Below are 13,583 nucleotides of genomic sequence, written 5' to 3' on the forward strand. Positions count from 1 at the left end.
CTAACACCAGTCTGCAATATAGTCAAATTCAGAGAACATGTCCTGCTCTTCCCCACTCAGCACCCGTGGCTCTCTAGGCGGGGTCAGGATGGGCGCTTCTGAGGTAAATTCGTCATCAAAATTGCTGACGTCATTGGAGTCTTGGATGGTCGGCACAAACGGAGGCTTCACCTTCTTGGCCAGTAGTCCATTCCAGTCCATATTCTGGGAGATAAAGGAATAGGAACATTGGTGGAACAAAAGGTTAACCTCTGAGAACAGGCTTGTAATGTCCAGGATAGGGGTGGGCATCGACGATCGATAATTGATCGATAAGGATCTTGGTCGATCACAAAATAAAACATTTGGTCGATCACAAAAAAAAAAAAAAATTTTTTTTTTTTTTTTTGTGATCGACCAAATGTTTTATTTTGTGATCGACCAAGATCCTTATCGATCAATTATCGATCAATTATCGATCGTCGATGCCCACCCCTAGTCCAGGATAAGAGTTAGTTTTCGTGAACATTGTGTGGCCTAACTATGTCATTATGCATCATCATCTGTTGGAAGATTACAGTGGCCGTGTTGAAACTATTACAAATGTAACTTACTCTGAAGAACAGATGTTTCTTCACTTCTTCTGCATCTCGCTCTCCCGCCCCCAGACGCCTTTCTGGACTCCTCCTCAAGAGCTACAAGCAAAAGGGTGTAGAGTTAACACTGAAGCTGTCATTCAACGCTACTACTGTTTTTAATAGTGGTCTAAGCTGTTGTTTTGTAATGCAAATAATAACTGTTACATGGTAAGGCATAGGAGGATGCAAATTGGTAAGATGGTAATAGGCTGTAGGCCACACCTGTCATGCCATCTGGCCAAATGGTGGCGCTATACTATATATAGTATTTAAGTATTCCATTGGTGCCTTGTGAAAAAGTGGTGCGATATGACGCCATGGCATAGACCCTGGCATAGACCCTGGCATAGACCCTGGCATAGACCCTGGCATAGACCCTGGCATAGACCCTGGCATAGACCCTGGCATGGACCCTGGCATAGACCCTGGCATAGACCCTGGCATAGACCCTGGCATAGACCCTGGCATAGACCCTGGCATGGACCCTGGCATAGACCCTGGCATAGACCCTGGCATGGACCCTGGCATAGACCCTGGCATAGACCCTGGCATGGACCCTGGCATAGACCCTGGCATAGACCCTGGCATGGCTGCTGTATATTTTATGTTTAACGGTGCTGCTGTGCATAAGTCTGCCCACCTCTGACCCCCCAAGGTGAAATGTAGTTTCTGCTAGTCTGCCATCTGAAGACGCACCAGACACACCAGAGACAGACAGACATGAATCATTGAGTCCTTTTCCTTAGATCCCTCCTGGCCAATTGTAAACAAAACTGTGTCCTTCCATGACATTACATTTTAGAAAGTGCTTTTCAGGATGAAAACGGCCTTCGACAACTACAGGTTTCACTACAGGTTTAAACATAGTAATTAAGAACCTTTACAAACCATTAGAAATGCTTTAATTTCACACTTGCTTGTAAATATAATGACGAGCAGTTAGGTGTTTTTCCCCCCCCCAAAGAGATCAAACCGAGGATAGGACATTCTCCAGAAGAGATCAAACCAAGGATAGTATTCTAGAATTCTCCAGGGATCCAGAACCCACCCGTCGCATGATCGAGATAGCCTCCGTCGAGAGGAACCTCGGGTAGCGTACTTCATCGTTTACGATGCTGTCGAACACCTCCTCCTCATCGTCACCAGGGAAAGGAGACTGAATGGGAAAACACATACATTCTGTTAACGTTTTTTACCGATGCACTTTCAAATTGTATATGTTCTAGAATCATCTTTTTAAGTACTCACTGACTATTTACTGAACTATGAGCATGATGTGACAAAAACAAAGTCACAGCTGTAAATTATGTGATGAAGGCACTAAAATAATTCAAATTTGGGAACAGATAAGAGCCACTGACCTCCCCGACCAGCATCTCAAAGATGAGGACCCCCAGACCCCACCAGTCCACTGCACGTGTGTATGACGTCTCCGTCAGAACCTCTGGGGCCAGAAACTCTGGCGTGCCACAGAATGTACTGGTGCGGTCCCTGAACCCCATTCCTGATGGAACACACAATTGCAAATCCTAAAGTTATCATGACAAAATAAAAGGTGATACTCACATTAAATATCAAGAGCATTTAATAGAATTTATGATACTTGAAGTCATTTTAGGATTGAGGCTTTAGGTCCATTACCCTCTTTACATAGGCCAAAATCAGCAATCTTAACATAGCCCTCTGTGTCCAAGAGCAGGTTGTCCAGCTTCAGATCTCTGAAAAGTTCAAAATGATAATTACATTTTCACCTCATTATACACAAACACTGTACACTTCATTAGGAACACTATACTAATACTGGGGAGGGTCTCCCTTTGCTCTCAAAACAGACTAATTTCTTCGCCGCATTGATTCCACAAGACTGGAAACATTCCTTTGAGATTTGGGTCCATGATGACATGATTATATCACGCAATCCCTGCGATTCTTCAATGTGTTTTCCAGGTGCACTTTCAAGCTGTGAATCTCCCATTCTACCACATCCCAAAGGTGTACTATTGGATTTAGATCCGGTGACTGGGAAGGCCGCTGAATAACTCTGAACTCATAGTCATGTTCATGAAACCAGTTTGAGATTACTTTTGCTTTGTGACATGGTGCATTATCATGCTGGAAGTAGCCATTAGAAGATGGGTACACTGTGGCCATGAAGGAATGCACATGGTCAGCAACAACACTCAAATAGGCTGTGGCATTCAAGCGATGGTTGATTGGCATTAACAGACCCAAAGTGCGCCAAGAAAACATTCCCCACACCATTACACCACCTCCACCAGCTTTGACTGTTGAGATGTGTACAGATGTGTTCCTAATAAAGTGTTTGGTGAGTGTAAATTCATAGCAGAGCATATCTCTATAGAATGTATGAAGTGGTTCTTACCTGTATACAATCTTATGGTCATGTAAGAACTGCAATCCCAAAACGACACAAGCTGCATAAAATCTATGGAAGGGGAAGAACAACTGATATTAGCTAGGAGGACAGACTACAGCAAGGAATAAACCATTAGAGAATACTTAGTAGGTAAGTAAAACAAGATACTGGTAAGAGAAGATACCTAAGACACCTAGCATTCTGGTAGAACTGATAATAAGGAGCCTCTGAATATGATCTCAGTGCAGCAAAAGCTCTGGTAAGCTCACAACGTGAGTAATCATAATATTACAATTACGAGACAAAAACACCTTTTAGTCGGGTCAGTTCAAAAGGAATGGAATAAACTGATAATCCAGCAGTTGAATGAACATGACTTGGAATGTTTAGTAGGGATTACAAACAGAAGAATATTTTTTGGGGAAAACAACCACAAGCATTGAGTTCATCAGTTTCAAAACGTTCTCTCCCGTTTCATGCCTACTGAACACAACACAAGAGGGCAAGGTGTTGTGTGTGTGTAGTGCTAGTATCAACGTGGACAAAACCAGACTATAAAACACGTAACCCTCAAAGTGTTATTTTTCTATTCAAAGACTTCTGAAATCTACACTATAACAAGCAGGATCACAACAGTATGTCAATCTGAAATGTTAAGTGTTTCGTGAGCTTAGAATGATAAGGTTCTATCTCCGTTTAGGGTAGTTCAGAGATATTGAGCGTCAAAGTTTTTACATTCCATTATGTTTTGTGAGATGGAACCTTTGTATTTTATTAATTACTAACTCAAAAATGTCAATATTTAAAAAAATAACACCACGCATGCATTAATAAACACCTAATGGATCAGATTATGTAAAAAACTAAATTTTGACAAAAATGGAGATAGAACCTTATAATTCTAACGTCAGGGTTTGTCTATTTGCTCCGGGGCTGCTCACTCACATGGCCCTGGGCTCTGAGAAGACGTCAGCGTGGATGTGCATCATCAGGTCTCCCCCGGCGGCGTACTCCATAACAAAGCACACGTGTTCCTTGGTCTGGAAGCATGCAAACAGGTTGACCAGAAATGGGTGGCGCACACTGTTCACCGCCTCAAAGATCCGCTTCTCGCACATCAGGCTGGGAGAGAAAACAGAGACAAAGATGTTAGCTAGAGATACGAGTGAGGCTGTACTTTCCTATTTTTGTTCATTTTATTTGTAGAAAGAGATGATCACAGTAGGAATATACAGCCTGGGTGTTCGACCCCCCCCAACATGTGGACCATGGATAGCAGAGCTAACTGCTGGATCGAGTGAGGCACTCTTTACATTGCAAATATAAGAGATGTAAGATCAAGTATTTACTGTATGTGGGCACAGGTAGCAGAGTTGGGATGAACGCCGTCGCCCAGTGTGGTGATGAATAGGATATCTACATAGCTATATCATGTTTTTATATGATATATATAGTATATAGTACTCTACGTAGCTATATCAGGTTTTTATATGATATATATAGTATATAGTACTCTACGTAGCTATATCAGGTTTTTTCCAATGCCATTGGCAGTCAATTCCTTTTTAACTACAATACATTTGCCCCACACTCTGGTTGTCCAGAGTTTGTTGTTAGGAGACCCATTCACAATGGAATAACGGGCTTTCCTTCTTAATAACGTGTTATGTGAACAAACAAGTTATACATCCAAGTATAAGCTGTTCTGCTAGGCATCCTAATGCACATGCACAGTTTGAGCCCTTACCTGTCCACCTCGTCACGAGCCACAATGTCTCCTTTCTTCAAGGCTTTGATGGCAAACATTTCCCCTGTGCTTTTATACTCCGCTAACAATACCTGTGGAAGAGCCATTTTAGAGAGGTTAGGTTGAATTTCAAAACAGCCAATTTCTTTAGAGGGAGCTTTAAAAACATAGAGTTGGGTATGTACCTTTCCAAAATGACCACGTCCAAGAACTGCCACACATTTGAAGTCTTTGAGACTAAATTGTTCTTCTTCCCTGAAACATTATTATATCAGCCACAATTAGAATATACATCATGATGAAGGAACAATGAGACAAACTCTAGGCTTGACAGGGAAAATAATAATGATAATAATAATAATAATAATACATTTTATTTATGGGCGCCTTTCGAGGCTCTCAAGAACACCTTCCAAGACAAAATAACAGTTAAAGATAATTAAAGCTTGAAGTTTAAAAATATGCCCTCTCATGGTAACTAACTGGGAACAACATCAATAATATAGCTAGAAGGATGCATCAGAATGCATCAGAATAAAATCTGTCTAACAAAAAGGTCTAACATGTTTGGAGGTCACATATGGTCATGTGGACCTTTACCTTATCTCTGTGTCGTCCTTCTGAATTGCAGTGAGTTCTAGGTCTGGTGGCTGGATCTCTGGATGCTCTACCACACCGTCCAGTTCTGACTTCACTGCCAGGCTGTTCCTTTTGTTCAGGAAGTCAAACGACGCCAGAGCATCCTGCAGAGTGGGCACACACACTTCAGGAGGAGGGGACACACACTTCAGACTCCACTGTCAATGGCAGTGGCTATAATATTCACTCTTTGACAATGCGTGACGTTAGAATTATAAGGTTCTAAAATTGAGGTTTTTTTACATAATCTGATCCATTAGGTGTTTATTAATGCCTGTGTGGTGTTATTTTTTTTAAATGTTGACATTTTTGAGTTAGTAATTGATAAAATACAAAGGTTCCATCTCACAAAACATAATGGAATGTAAAAACTTTGACGCTCAATATCGCTGAACTGTCCTAAACGGAGATAGAACCTTATCATTCTAAACGGAGATAGAACCTTATCATTCTAAACGGAGATAGAACCTTCTCATTCTAAACGGAGATAGAACCTTATCATTCTAAACGGAGATAGAACCTTATCATTCTAAACGGAGATAGAACCTTATCATTCTAAACGGAGATAGAACCATATCAAAACGGAGATAGAACCTTATCATTCTAAACGGAGATGGAACCTTATTATTCTAAACGGAGATAGAACCTTATCATTCTAAACGGAGATAGAACCTTATCATTCTAAACGGAGATAGAACCTTATCATTCTAAACGGAGATAGAACCTTATCATTCTAAACGGAGATAGAACCTTATCATTCTAAACGGAGATAGAACCTTATCATTCTAAACGGAGATAGAACCTTCTCATTCTAAACGGAGATAGAACCTTATCATTCTAAACGGAGATAGAACCTTATCATTCTAAACGGAGATAGAACCTTATCAAAACGGAGATAGAACCTTATCATTCTAAACGGAGATAGAACCTTATCATTCTAAACGGAGATAGAACCTTATCATTCTAAACGGAGATAGAACCTTATCATTCTAAACGGAGATAGAACCTTATCATTCTAAACGGAGATAGAACCTCCTCATTCTAAACGGAGATAGAACCTTATCATTCTAAACGGAGATAGAACCTTATCATTCTAAACGGAGATAGAACCTTCTCATTCTAAACGGAGATAGAACCTTCTCATTCTAAACGGAGATAGAACCTTATCATTCTAAACGGAGATAGAACCTTATCATCCTAAACGGAGATAGAACCTTATCATTCTAAACGGAGATAGAACCTTATCATTCTAAACGGAGATAGAACCTTATAATTCTAAACGGAGATAGAACCTTATCATTCTAAACGGAGATAGAACCTTATCATTCTAAACGGAGATAGAACCTTATCATTCTAAACGGAGATAGAACCTTCTCATTCTAAAACTCACGAATGGCATGAGATGAGCTGCATGCTAACAAGCGAGTGTTATCCTGGGTTCATTCAGCATCATTATTTTGGGGTAATTCATGTAATGGCGTGGCTAATGTAGTAGTGGCAGGGGCAACAAAAATCTCCCCAGAACATTAAAAGGCAGGAAATTAGGCATCAGTTTAGGGTTGGGCGGTAATAGCAATGGTATCCGTTTCAATACCGTCATAAAAAAAAAATCTGCAGCGCAATGTGCACATAATAAACACCGTAACCCTATAACGCCGCACACATCATTATGTGATGTGTTTTCAGGGCTTTTTTTGTTTGACCTCAAAATGGGTGAAAAGTTAAACGCAGTACCGCGTAAATCCACCGGATGGCAGGTAAGATACCTATTCTGCCATCTAATTGCATACAACATGCTTATGAGGATTGGGGTGCGCATTTTCATGATGCAATGTGATTTAAAAAATAAAAATAAATACTAAACAAGCCCAGAACGTTGTCCGTCCCCCATCTTTGCTATTTTAGCAACGGTTAAGGTACGAATATTACATTTCTTACTGATATCCAACATGAGTATCTAGTTGTTTGAAGCAAAGATCATAATTACTGTATATTTCATGATGTATTTTATAGTAAAAATCGCGTCAGAAAGTGCGTATCAAATGTGGTACTGCAGGTATTTAGGTCCCAGGTCCTATGTTAACCCATTCATGAAAATTAAATTTAAAAAAATAATGTTTCTAAAGGTTCAATATACCGGGTAGTCCAAATTGACAGAATTCAAAAAATGAAAATGTTCCTGCATTATTTCATGGTTTTTAGGCGTTATAGGGTTAAGAGTGTTTGTCCAGCACCACTGTCTGTGTGGTTGAAGTCCGCTATGAAAGTGATGACAGAACGTTTTGTAAACAATGTCATTTGTCAAATAAACAACCTAATTATGACTAACTATTTAGAAGCGATCATAATGACGTGTCACATGACCGTTTCTCCTCCTCAGAAGAATTACATCGCTGCTCGCGGAAAGTATTCGAGCAGGTTGGCGGACAGGCTGGAGCAAGGGCCCTGGTCCACCTTTCACCAGCCACTGTCACAAATTCATTATTTAAAGTTGGCGCCTCACCCAAAGCCCTACAATGTGATTTTCAACCCTGCAGTAATACTGTATAGCGTGGTGACATTTGGGGACTGTCTAACAAAAGTGTCAAAAATTGGACACCGCCCAACCCTACGTTATAATTTGCTGGAACAAACTCTTCAACTGAGATTGTGATTAGCATAACCATTGTCATTGCAAATGTACTTCCTCTTCCTTTCAACATAGGCCATGACAGCTCTATCCAGTAGTGACAGACAAGTCTTGGACAATAAATTGTGCCCCATGTTCACAACAAGATAATTTCCCGCTATCTCTCATGCCGATGGTGACCCATGACTTCACCTGCACTTCCTCTATCAAGTACCTCCATAGTAACCTCCGTTCGCACCTGCACTTCCTCCTTATCGGGCAGTTGAGACAGCGGTTCTCTGGTGTCATCAGGTACAGGGTAGTGCTTGGGTCCTGGGGTGGGCTCTTTGTCAAAGTCCAGCTTGGTCACCAATGTGTCACTGGAAGGGACAGTGTCACATCATAATGTGAGAGTGAGTAATGCATGCTGGTCTGTGTGTGTGTGACAAAGTGAGAAATGGTGTATTTCTTTCGTTAGCCTACCTGGTGGGTGTTGGTGACCCCGGCAGGCTGCTAGGCCCAGTCTCGGGCACCTGAGGGCTGAAGGAGTTGGTGCTGACTGTGGGTATGGCTCTTCTGACGAGCCGGCCCCAGGTGGCAATGTTGATGTTCATTTGAGGAGCACGCAAGAAGGTCTTGCCTGAGAGAGGAAGAGGGTACGCTGGGTCAGTGACATTCTAACCTCCTTAACACGCATTCTCTTAATCCTCATCACACCCCTAGAGGGCATGACCTTATGGACAGTGCTTAACATGAACGTACAAGTCATGACTTCAGACTTTTTCTGTGAAAGTACTGACTTTATTATTGGATATCCCACTGAGGTTGGAACTGGATATCAGTTTGGGTGGGACCCCTTTTAGTCTTTTCTCAGACTAAGACTTACCTTGTTGCTTGGAGAAGATCTTCTTCTGCCTTTGCAGTTTGGGTCGTCGCTCAATGACAGGGTTGAAAAATGTCACCTGAACAAAAAACACGATAGTGACGATGTATACAAGAAACATACAGGATTATTGTATACTGATGATACAGTACATGTATTGTCAGTAGGGTTGGGCCAGTGGAAGGTATTACTGGTTGCATACGGTGTACAAGCTTACATAATTCCCATCACACAGTCCATAACATTATTTTGCCAATACACAACATGTTTATTAATAAATAAATAAATTAATGAATAAATTGGCATATGCTAAGTGGGAGGAATTATCAGTGACACTGTGGAAGAGTTTGGGCCTGCTCCAGTAGCCAGAGAGAGGAAAAAAAAGTTACAACCTACATTTGTGCAAGAATCACAGAATTCAGATTTATTTTTTTACACCACCACTACCGGTGTAGCAGGTTTTTTGGCGGGAAGGTATACCGGTTTCAGAATTCTGATACCGGTCCCGTGTGGCATCATACCTCAGCGAACAGGGTTCCCTGGGGCTCTAGGTAGAGGCACATCCCATGGCGCTGGTTATCCAGGAAGTCCTCCAGTCGCAGGAACTTCACTGCGCAGAGGGAGCGCCAGTCTCGCCAGTACACAGAGATCTCCAGCTCTCGAGACTGCAGGTCAAACACACACAGTCAAGGTCAAGCACCGACCAAGTCAATCACACGCCCACACACTTTCAAAAGTTGAAAAGACACACAGGACATGTAAAACTGACCAAAGAACTATGTATATTAGGCTGATGCTAGTCTCTCAACGACAGACTCAGAGCGCTCTGCACACTCCGGCACGTTCAACACTTGTCTGTCAAACGTAGCTTGTTCAATTGTTACTGAGCAGTCAGAAGTGGGTGGGATGTTGGTGCTCAAAATGAAATTACCGACAGGTCGTCGCACCGTCAGATCAAGCGAACACCCCCGTTTTTTTTTATGTAAAACTTGTTGGACATCTCTATTGCTAACTTCTATCTAACCAGCTAGCTTCCATAAACAAGTCTAGGATGTAAATGACAAGCAACAGCATGGGCTGAGGGAGGAGCTTTCTCGGGCTCAATAGAGTTTAGAACAATAGAAGTTTCATCTTTCATGTTTGAGGAAGATGGAATCACATTAGGTCTCTGCCTCAGAATGCCAATATAAGGAATAACAGGTGTTTGTCGGAGATCAAATGGCCTGTGAAAAGAGGCAAGGATGATGAGAATACTGTCCTAGCGCTACCACGTTTCTTTGTCTTAATCGTCATTTGTTACCATAGTAATTAGTTGAATATGAGTAGGGGTGTAACGGATCACGGATAATCCGTGATCCGTTCGGATCGCCCTCCACGGTTCGGAACGCATGTGTACCGCGGATCAATAGCAAAATCGTTTTTTTTTTCTTTTTTTTTTTTCTTTCCTAACACCAGGGGAGCCACCCCTCCTAAATTTCGTTGTTTGGTACCTGTACTGTAGCAATGACAATAAAGACCATTCATTCATTCAAATGTAACCGGTAGAAAAACAATCATGTGCGCTTTATTCTCACTCTCTGCATGTGTACTGAGTTGACAACAACATTCATTCACTCATCTCTGTCCCAATTATATCACGTCATATCACCCGCTAAGCAGCCTGGGTGATTGTGTAAACACACAAAGAAAGTACTCTGTTACTTTGCAGCAGTGATGTTATATATATGTTGTTATATATATATGTTGTTATATATAGATGTTATATATATGTGATATATATATCAGTTTTGACATCTTGAATGTTGTTTTTTTGTTTCACACATTAAAAGTGGTGTTTTTACAGAATTCAAGGAAAATGTTGTTTTTATTAAAAAATATATGTTTTGTGTTGATCCGAAAAATGATCCGATCCGTGACTCAAAATCCGTGACACGATCCGATCCGTGAGTTAGGTGATCCGTTACACCCCTAAATATGAGTGAGTGAATGTACATGTAAAATGTGACACAAACGCATGTTCGTTCCATACTCTGTCCAGCTCCAGTGTGAACTTCTGGTCCCAGGACTGGTTGCTGACAGGCCTCCAGGTGGTCTGTCCCACTACTGTGTTGTCAAGCTTCAGTACGGCACTGATCTCATCTGGAGAAACACAACAACAATGAACATTCATTCTGTTCTGATTCATTACCTAGACAACCAACACCAACACCCCCTGTGCCACTCCTTCCATATATCGTGAGCTTAGAATTATAAGGTTCTATCTCCGTTTAGGGCAGTTCAGAGATATTGAGCGTCAAAGTTCTTACATTCCATTATGTTTTGTGAGATGGAACCTTTGTATTCTATGAATTACTAACTCAAAAAATTTCAACATTTTAAAAATAACACCACACAGGCATTAATAAACGCCTAACGGATCAGATTATGTAAAAAACTAAATTTTGACAAAAATGGAGATAGAACCTTATAATTCTAACGTCACGAAATTCCACCACAGCCCATACTCTCAGAAGAGTCGGACTCACTGGACAAGTCTTCGCTCTTGGAGAGGTTCCGCGCGCTGGCGCCCCGGTTCCGATTCCCCCGGCTCATGAAGGAGGAGCGGGTCTCGCTGGGACTCCAGCCGGGCAGCGGCACCGGACCGGCTTTGGAGCGACCCGGAATGTTCTCCAGCAGGTCCTGACAGCCCATGAGCCTGACCTCTAACGTGCCTGTGTAAACCAGATCAAAAACACAGAAGATTTATTTATATATATTATATCATATTATTTTATTATATAAAGGCTATATAATACAGAAATATGACATGGAAATACTGTATATGTAGAGTATTCTGACAAATTGTAGCAAGCAATTTTACTTGGCTAGGACATTTTGCAAGGCCCTCCTCCATCATACCTAACTGCCCAAATGATCTGGGTAGAAAAACGTATGGCGTCGCTAAAGACGACAAGTCCCTGCGAGACTAGGCAAGAGGTAGAGTGGGGGTATTGGGTAAGAAGAGAGGGGCGCAGACAGTGGCATAGTATTTGAGGAAAGAGAGGGGCGCAGTGGCATAGTATTTGAGGAAAGAGAGGGCCGCAGTGGCATAGTATTTGAGGAAAGAGAGGGGCGCAGTGGCATAGTATTTGAGGAAAGAGAGGGCCGCAGTGGGATAGTATTTGAGAGAAAGAGAGATTTTTTTTCCCTGCCTGTGAGAGCGGCAGGCTTGGCGACAGTGCTGTACTGGTTCTGAGTGGAGATGAGGCTGGAGCGCGGGCTGAGGGCCGGGGCGGCCATGAGAGACAACTCCTCCACGATGCCGCTGCTGCGAGGGTGGTTCTTGGGCAGTTCGCTGAGCCTCTGCTCCAAAGAGAACTTCAGCAGATCCAGCTTCTGACTGGACTCGTTGAAGCGGGCCTGGGCCTGGAGGAGGAACACACACAACAGCATGGAGGGGGGGGGGGCTTCGGTCAATCTAGTCCTCCTGTCATTTCCAAGAGATGAAATTAAATTCAAAGAGACTGAAGGGGAAGACACAAGGCGTGAGCTTAGAATGATAAGGTTCTAGAATCTCCGTTTAGGGTAGTTCAGAGATATTGAGCGTCAATGTTTTTACATTCCATTATGTTTTGTGAGATGGAACCTTTGTATTTTTATGATTACTAACTCAAAAATGTCAACATTTAAAAAAATAACACCACACAGGCATTAATAAACACCTAATGGATCAGATTATGTAAAAAAACTACATTTTGACAAAAATGGAGATAGAACCGTATAATTCTAACGTCACGAAGGGCTGCAGTCCGATCTACCTTTGCAGTCTACCCTTCTCAAATTCAGTCTCCGCCTAAAAAACAACAACTGCTTTTACAGTGAATATCACCTTGGAAACCTGATAACGAAGCCCAAATCATCTAGGAATCAGTACTCCAGGGTCTTATTAGTACTTGTGCCAAAGTCGATGCTAGTAATGTGAGCAAATGCAACTTTGTACCTGTTTTAGTACAGGTATGTTTAGGCGGACACCTATTATGTTTAGGCCATTTGGAGATATTTTGGCACCATATTTGACCGTTGACCTTTCTCATGTGGGGGGGGTTTGGGGTTTTGGGTTGGCCGACCAATGGTATGGAAATTCGGCGTTGAAACCGGACATGACACATTCTCCAGTTGGAGAAAACTGGATGTGACTTCGGCCGTGTTTACCGTCTCGGGAAAAAAAATGGTGGCATCGTATAGCATGCAAAGTTGTGAAAAGAAATGTGATATCGATAAGAGAATTGATCGAGGTAAGCTCTTTATATCACTTTGGATGCCGATGGGGGTCCGTTGGCTCCTATGAGGTTAACACGGTGTTCATGTTGACGCATTTGACAGTGGTCTGCTCTGAGCAATAACATTGCACTTTTCCACGTCCATTTGGTATTATGCTGTTAGTTTTTTTTTGAAGATTGCTTATTTTTAATTGTTTCTACATTTAAAACTAGTAATATCGTACTAATATCGATATCGAGATATCTGGCATAAATATCGTGATATGCATTTTCGTCCATATCGTGCAGCCCTTGTGTGTGTGTGTGTGTGTGTGTGTGTGTGTGTGTGTGTGTGTGTGTGTGTGTGCGTGTGTGTGTGTGCGTGTGTGTGTGTGTGTGTGTGTGTGTGTGTGTGTGTGTGTGTGTGTGTGTGTGTGTGTGTGTGTGTGTTGGGTTTCCTTGACATCCTTGACA

The 13,583-nt window shown here is 41.9% G+C and overlaps 2 protein-coding genes across 2 annotated transcripts in view; one reads left to right on the forward strand and one right to left on the reverse strand.

Moving 5' to 3' along the window:
* Nucleotides 1-13,583, reverse strand: part of LOC308168601 (serine/threonine-protein kinase N2-like) — a gene marked incomplete at both ends in the record, with an annotated part of 16,386 nt that continues 2,803 nt past the window's right edge. The window contains 17 exons of the mRNA XM_080543201.1: nucleotides 1-204; nucleotides 594-674; nucleotides 1,666-1,773; nucleotides 1,979-2,121; nucleotides 2,259-2,335; nucleotides 3,001-3,063; nucleotides 3,940-4,116; nucleotides 4,742-4,833; nucleotides 4,927-4,996; nucleotides 5,342-5,484; nucleotides 8,224-8,368; nucleotides 8,472-8,628; nucleotides 8,875-8,950; nucleotides 9,393-9,536; nucleotides 10,901-11,010; nucleotides 11,397-11,582; nucleotides 12,063-12,337. Of these exons, the coding sequence (XP_080399327.1) occupies nucleotides 1-204; nucleotides 594-674; nucleotides 1,666-1,773; nucleotides 1,979-2,121; nucleotides 2,259-2,335; nucleotides 3,001-3,063; nucleotides 3,940-4,116; nucleotides 4,742-4,833; nucleotides 4,927-4,996; nucleotides 5,342-5,484; nucleotides 8,224-8,368; nucleotides 8,472-8,628; nucleotides 8,875-8,950; nucleotides 9,393-9,536; nucleotides 10,901-11,010; nucleotides 11,397-11,582; nucleotides 12,063-12,337 (2,251 nt within the window). The remainder of the gene's footprint in view (nucleotides 205-593; nucleotides 675-1,665; nucleotides 1,774-1,978; nucleotides 2,122-2,258; nucleotides 2,336-3,000; nucleotides 3,064-3,939; nucleotides 4,117-4,741; nucleotides 4,834-4,926; nucleotides 4,997-5,341; nucleotides 5,485-8,223; nucleotides 8,369-8,471; nucleotides 8,629-8,874; nucleotides 8,951-9,392; nucleotides 9,537-10,900; nucleotides 11,011-11,396; nucleotides 11,583-12,062; nucleotides 12,338-13,583) is intronic.
* Nucleotides 13,035-13,583, forward strand: part of LOC308168602 (transcription initiation factor IIB-like) — a gene marked incomplete at its 3' end in the record, with an annotated part of 15,775 nt that continues 15,226 nt past the window's right edge. Inside the window, exon 1 of the mRNA XM_080543202.1 lies at nucleotides 13,035-13,145. The remainder of the gene's footprint in view (nucleotides 13,146-13,583) is intronic.

This window comes from Nansenia antarctica (genome assembly GCF_963989245.1).
Source record: "Nansenia antarctica genome assembly, chromosome: 12".
NCBI lineage: Eukaryota > Metazoa > Chordata > Actinopteri > Argentiniformes > Microstomatidae > Nansenia > Nansenia antarctica.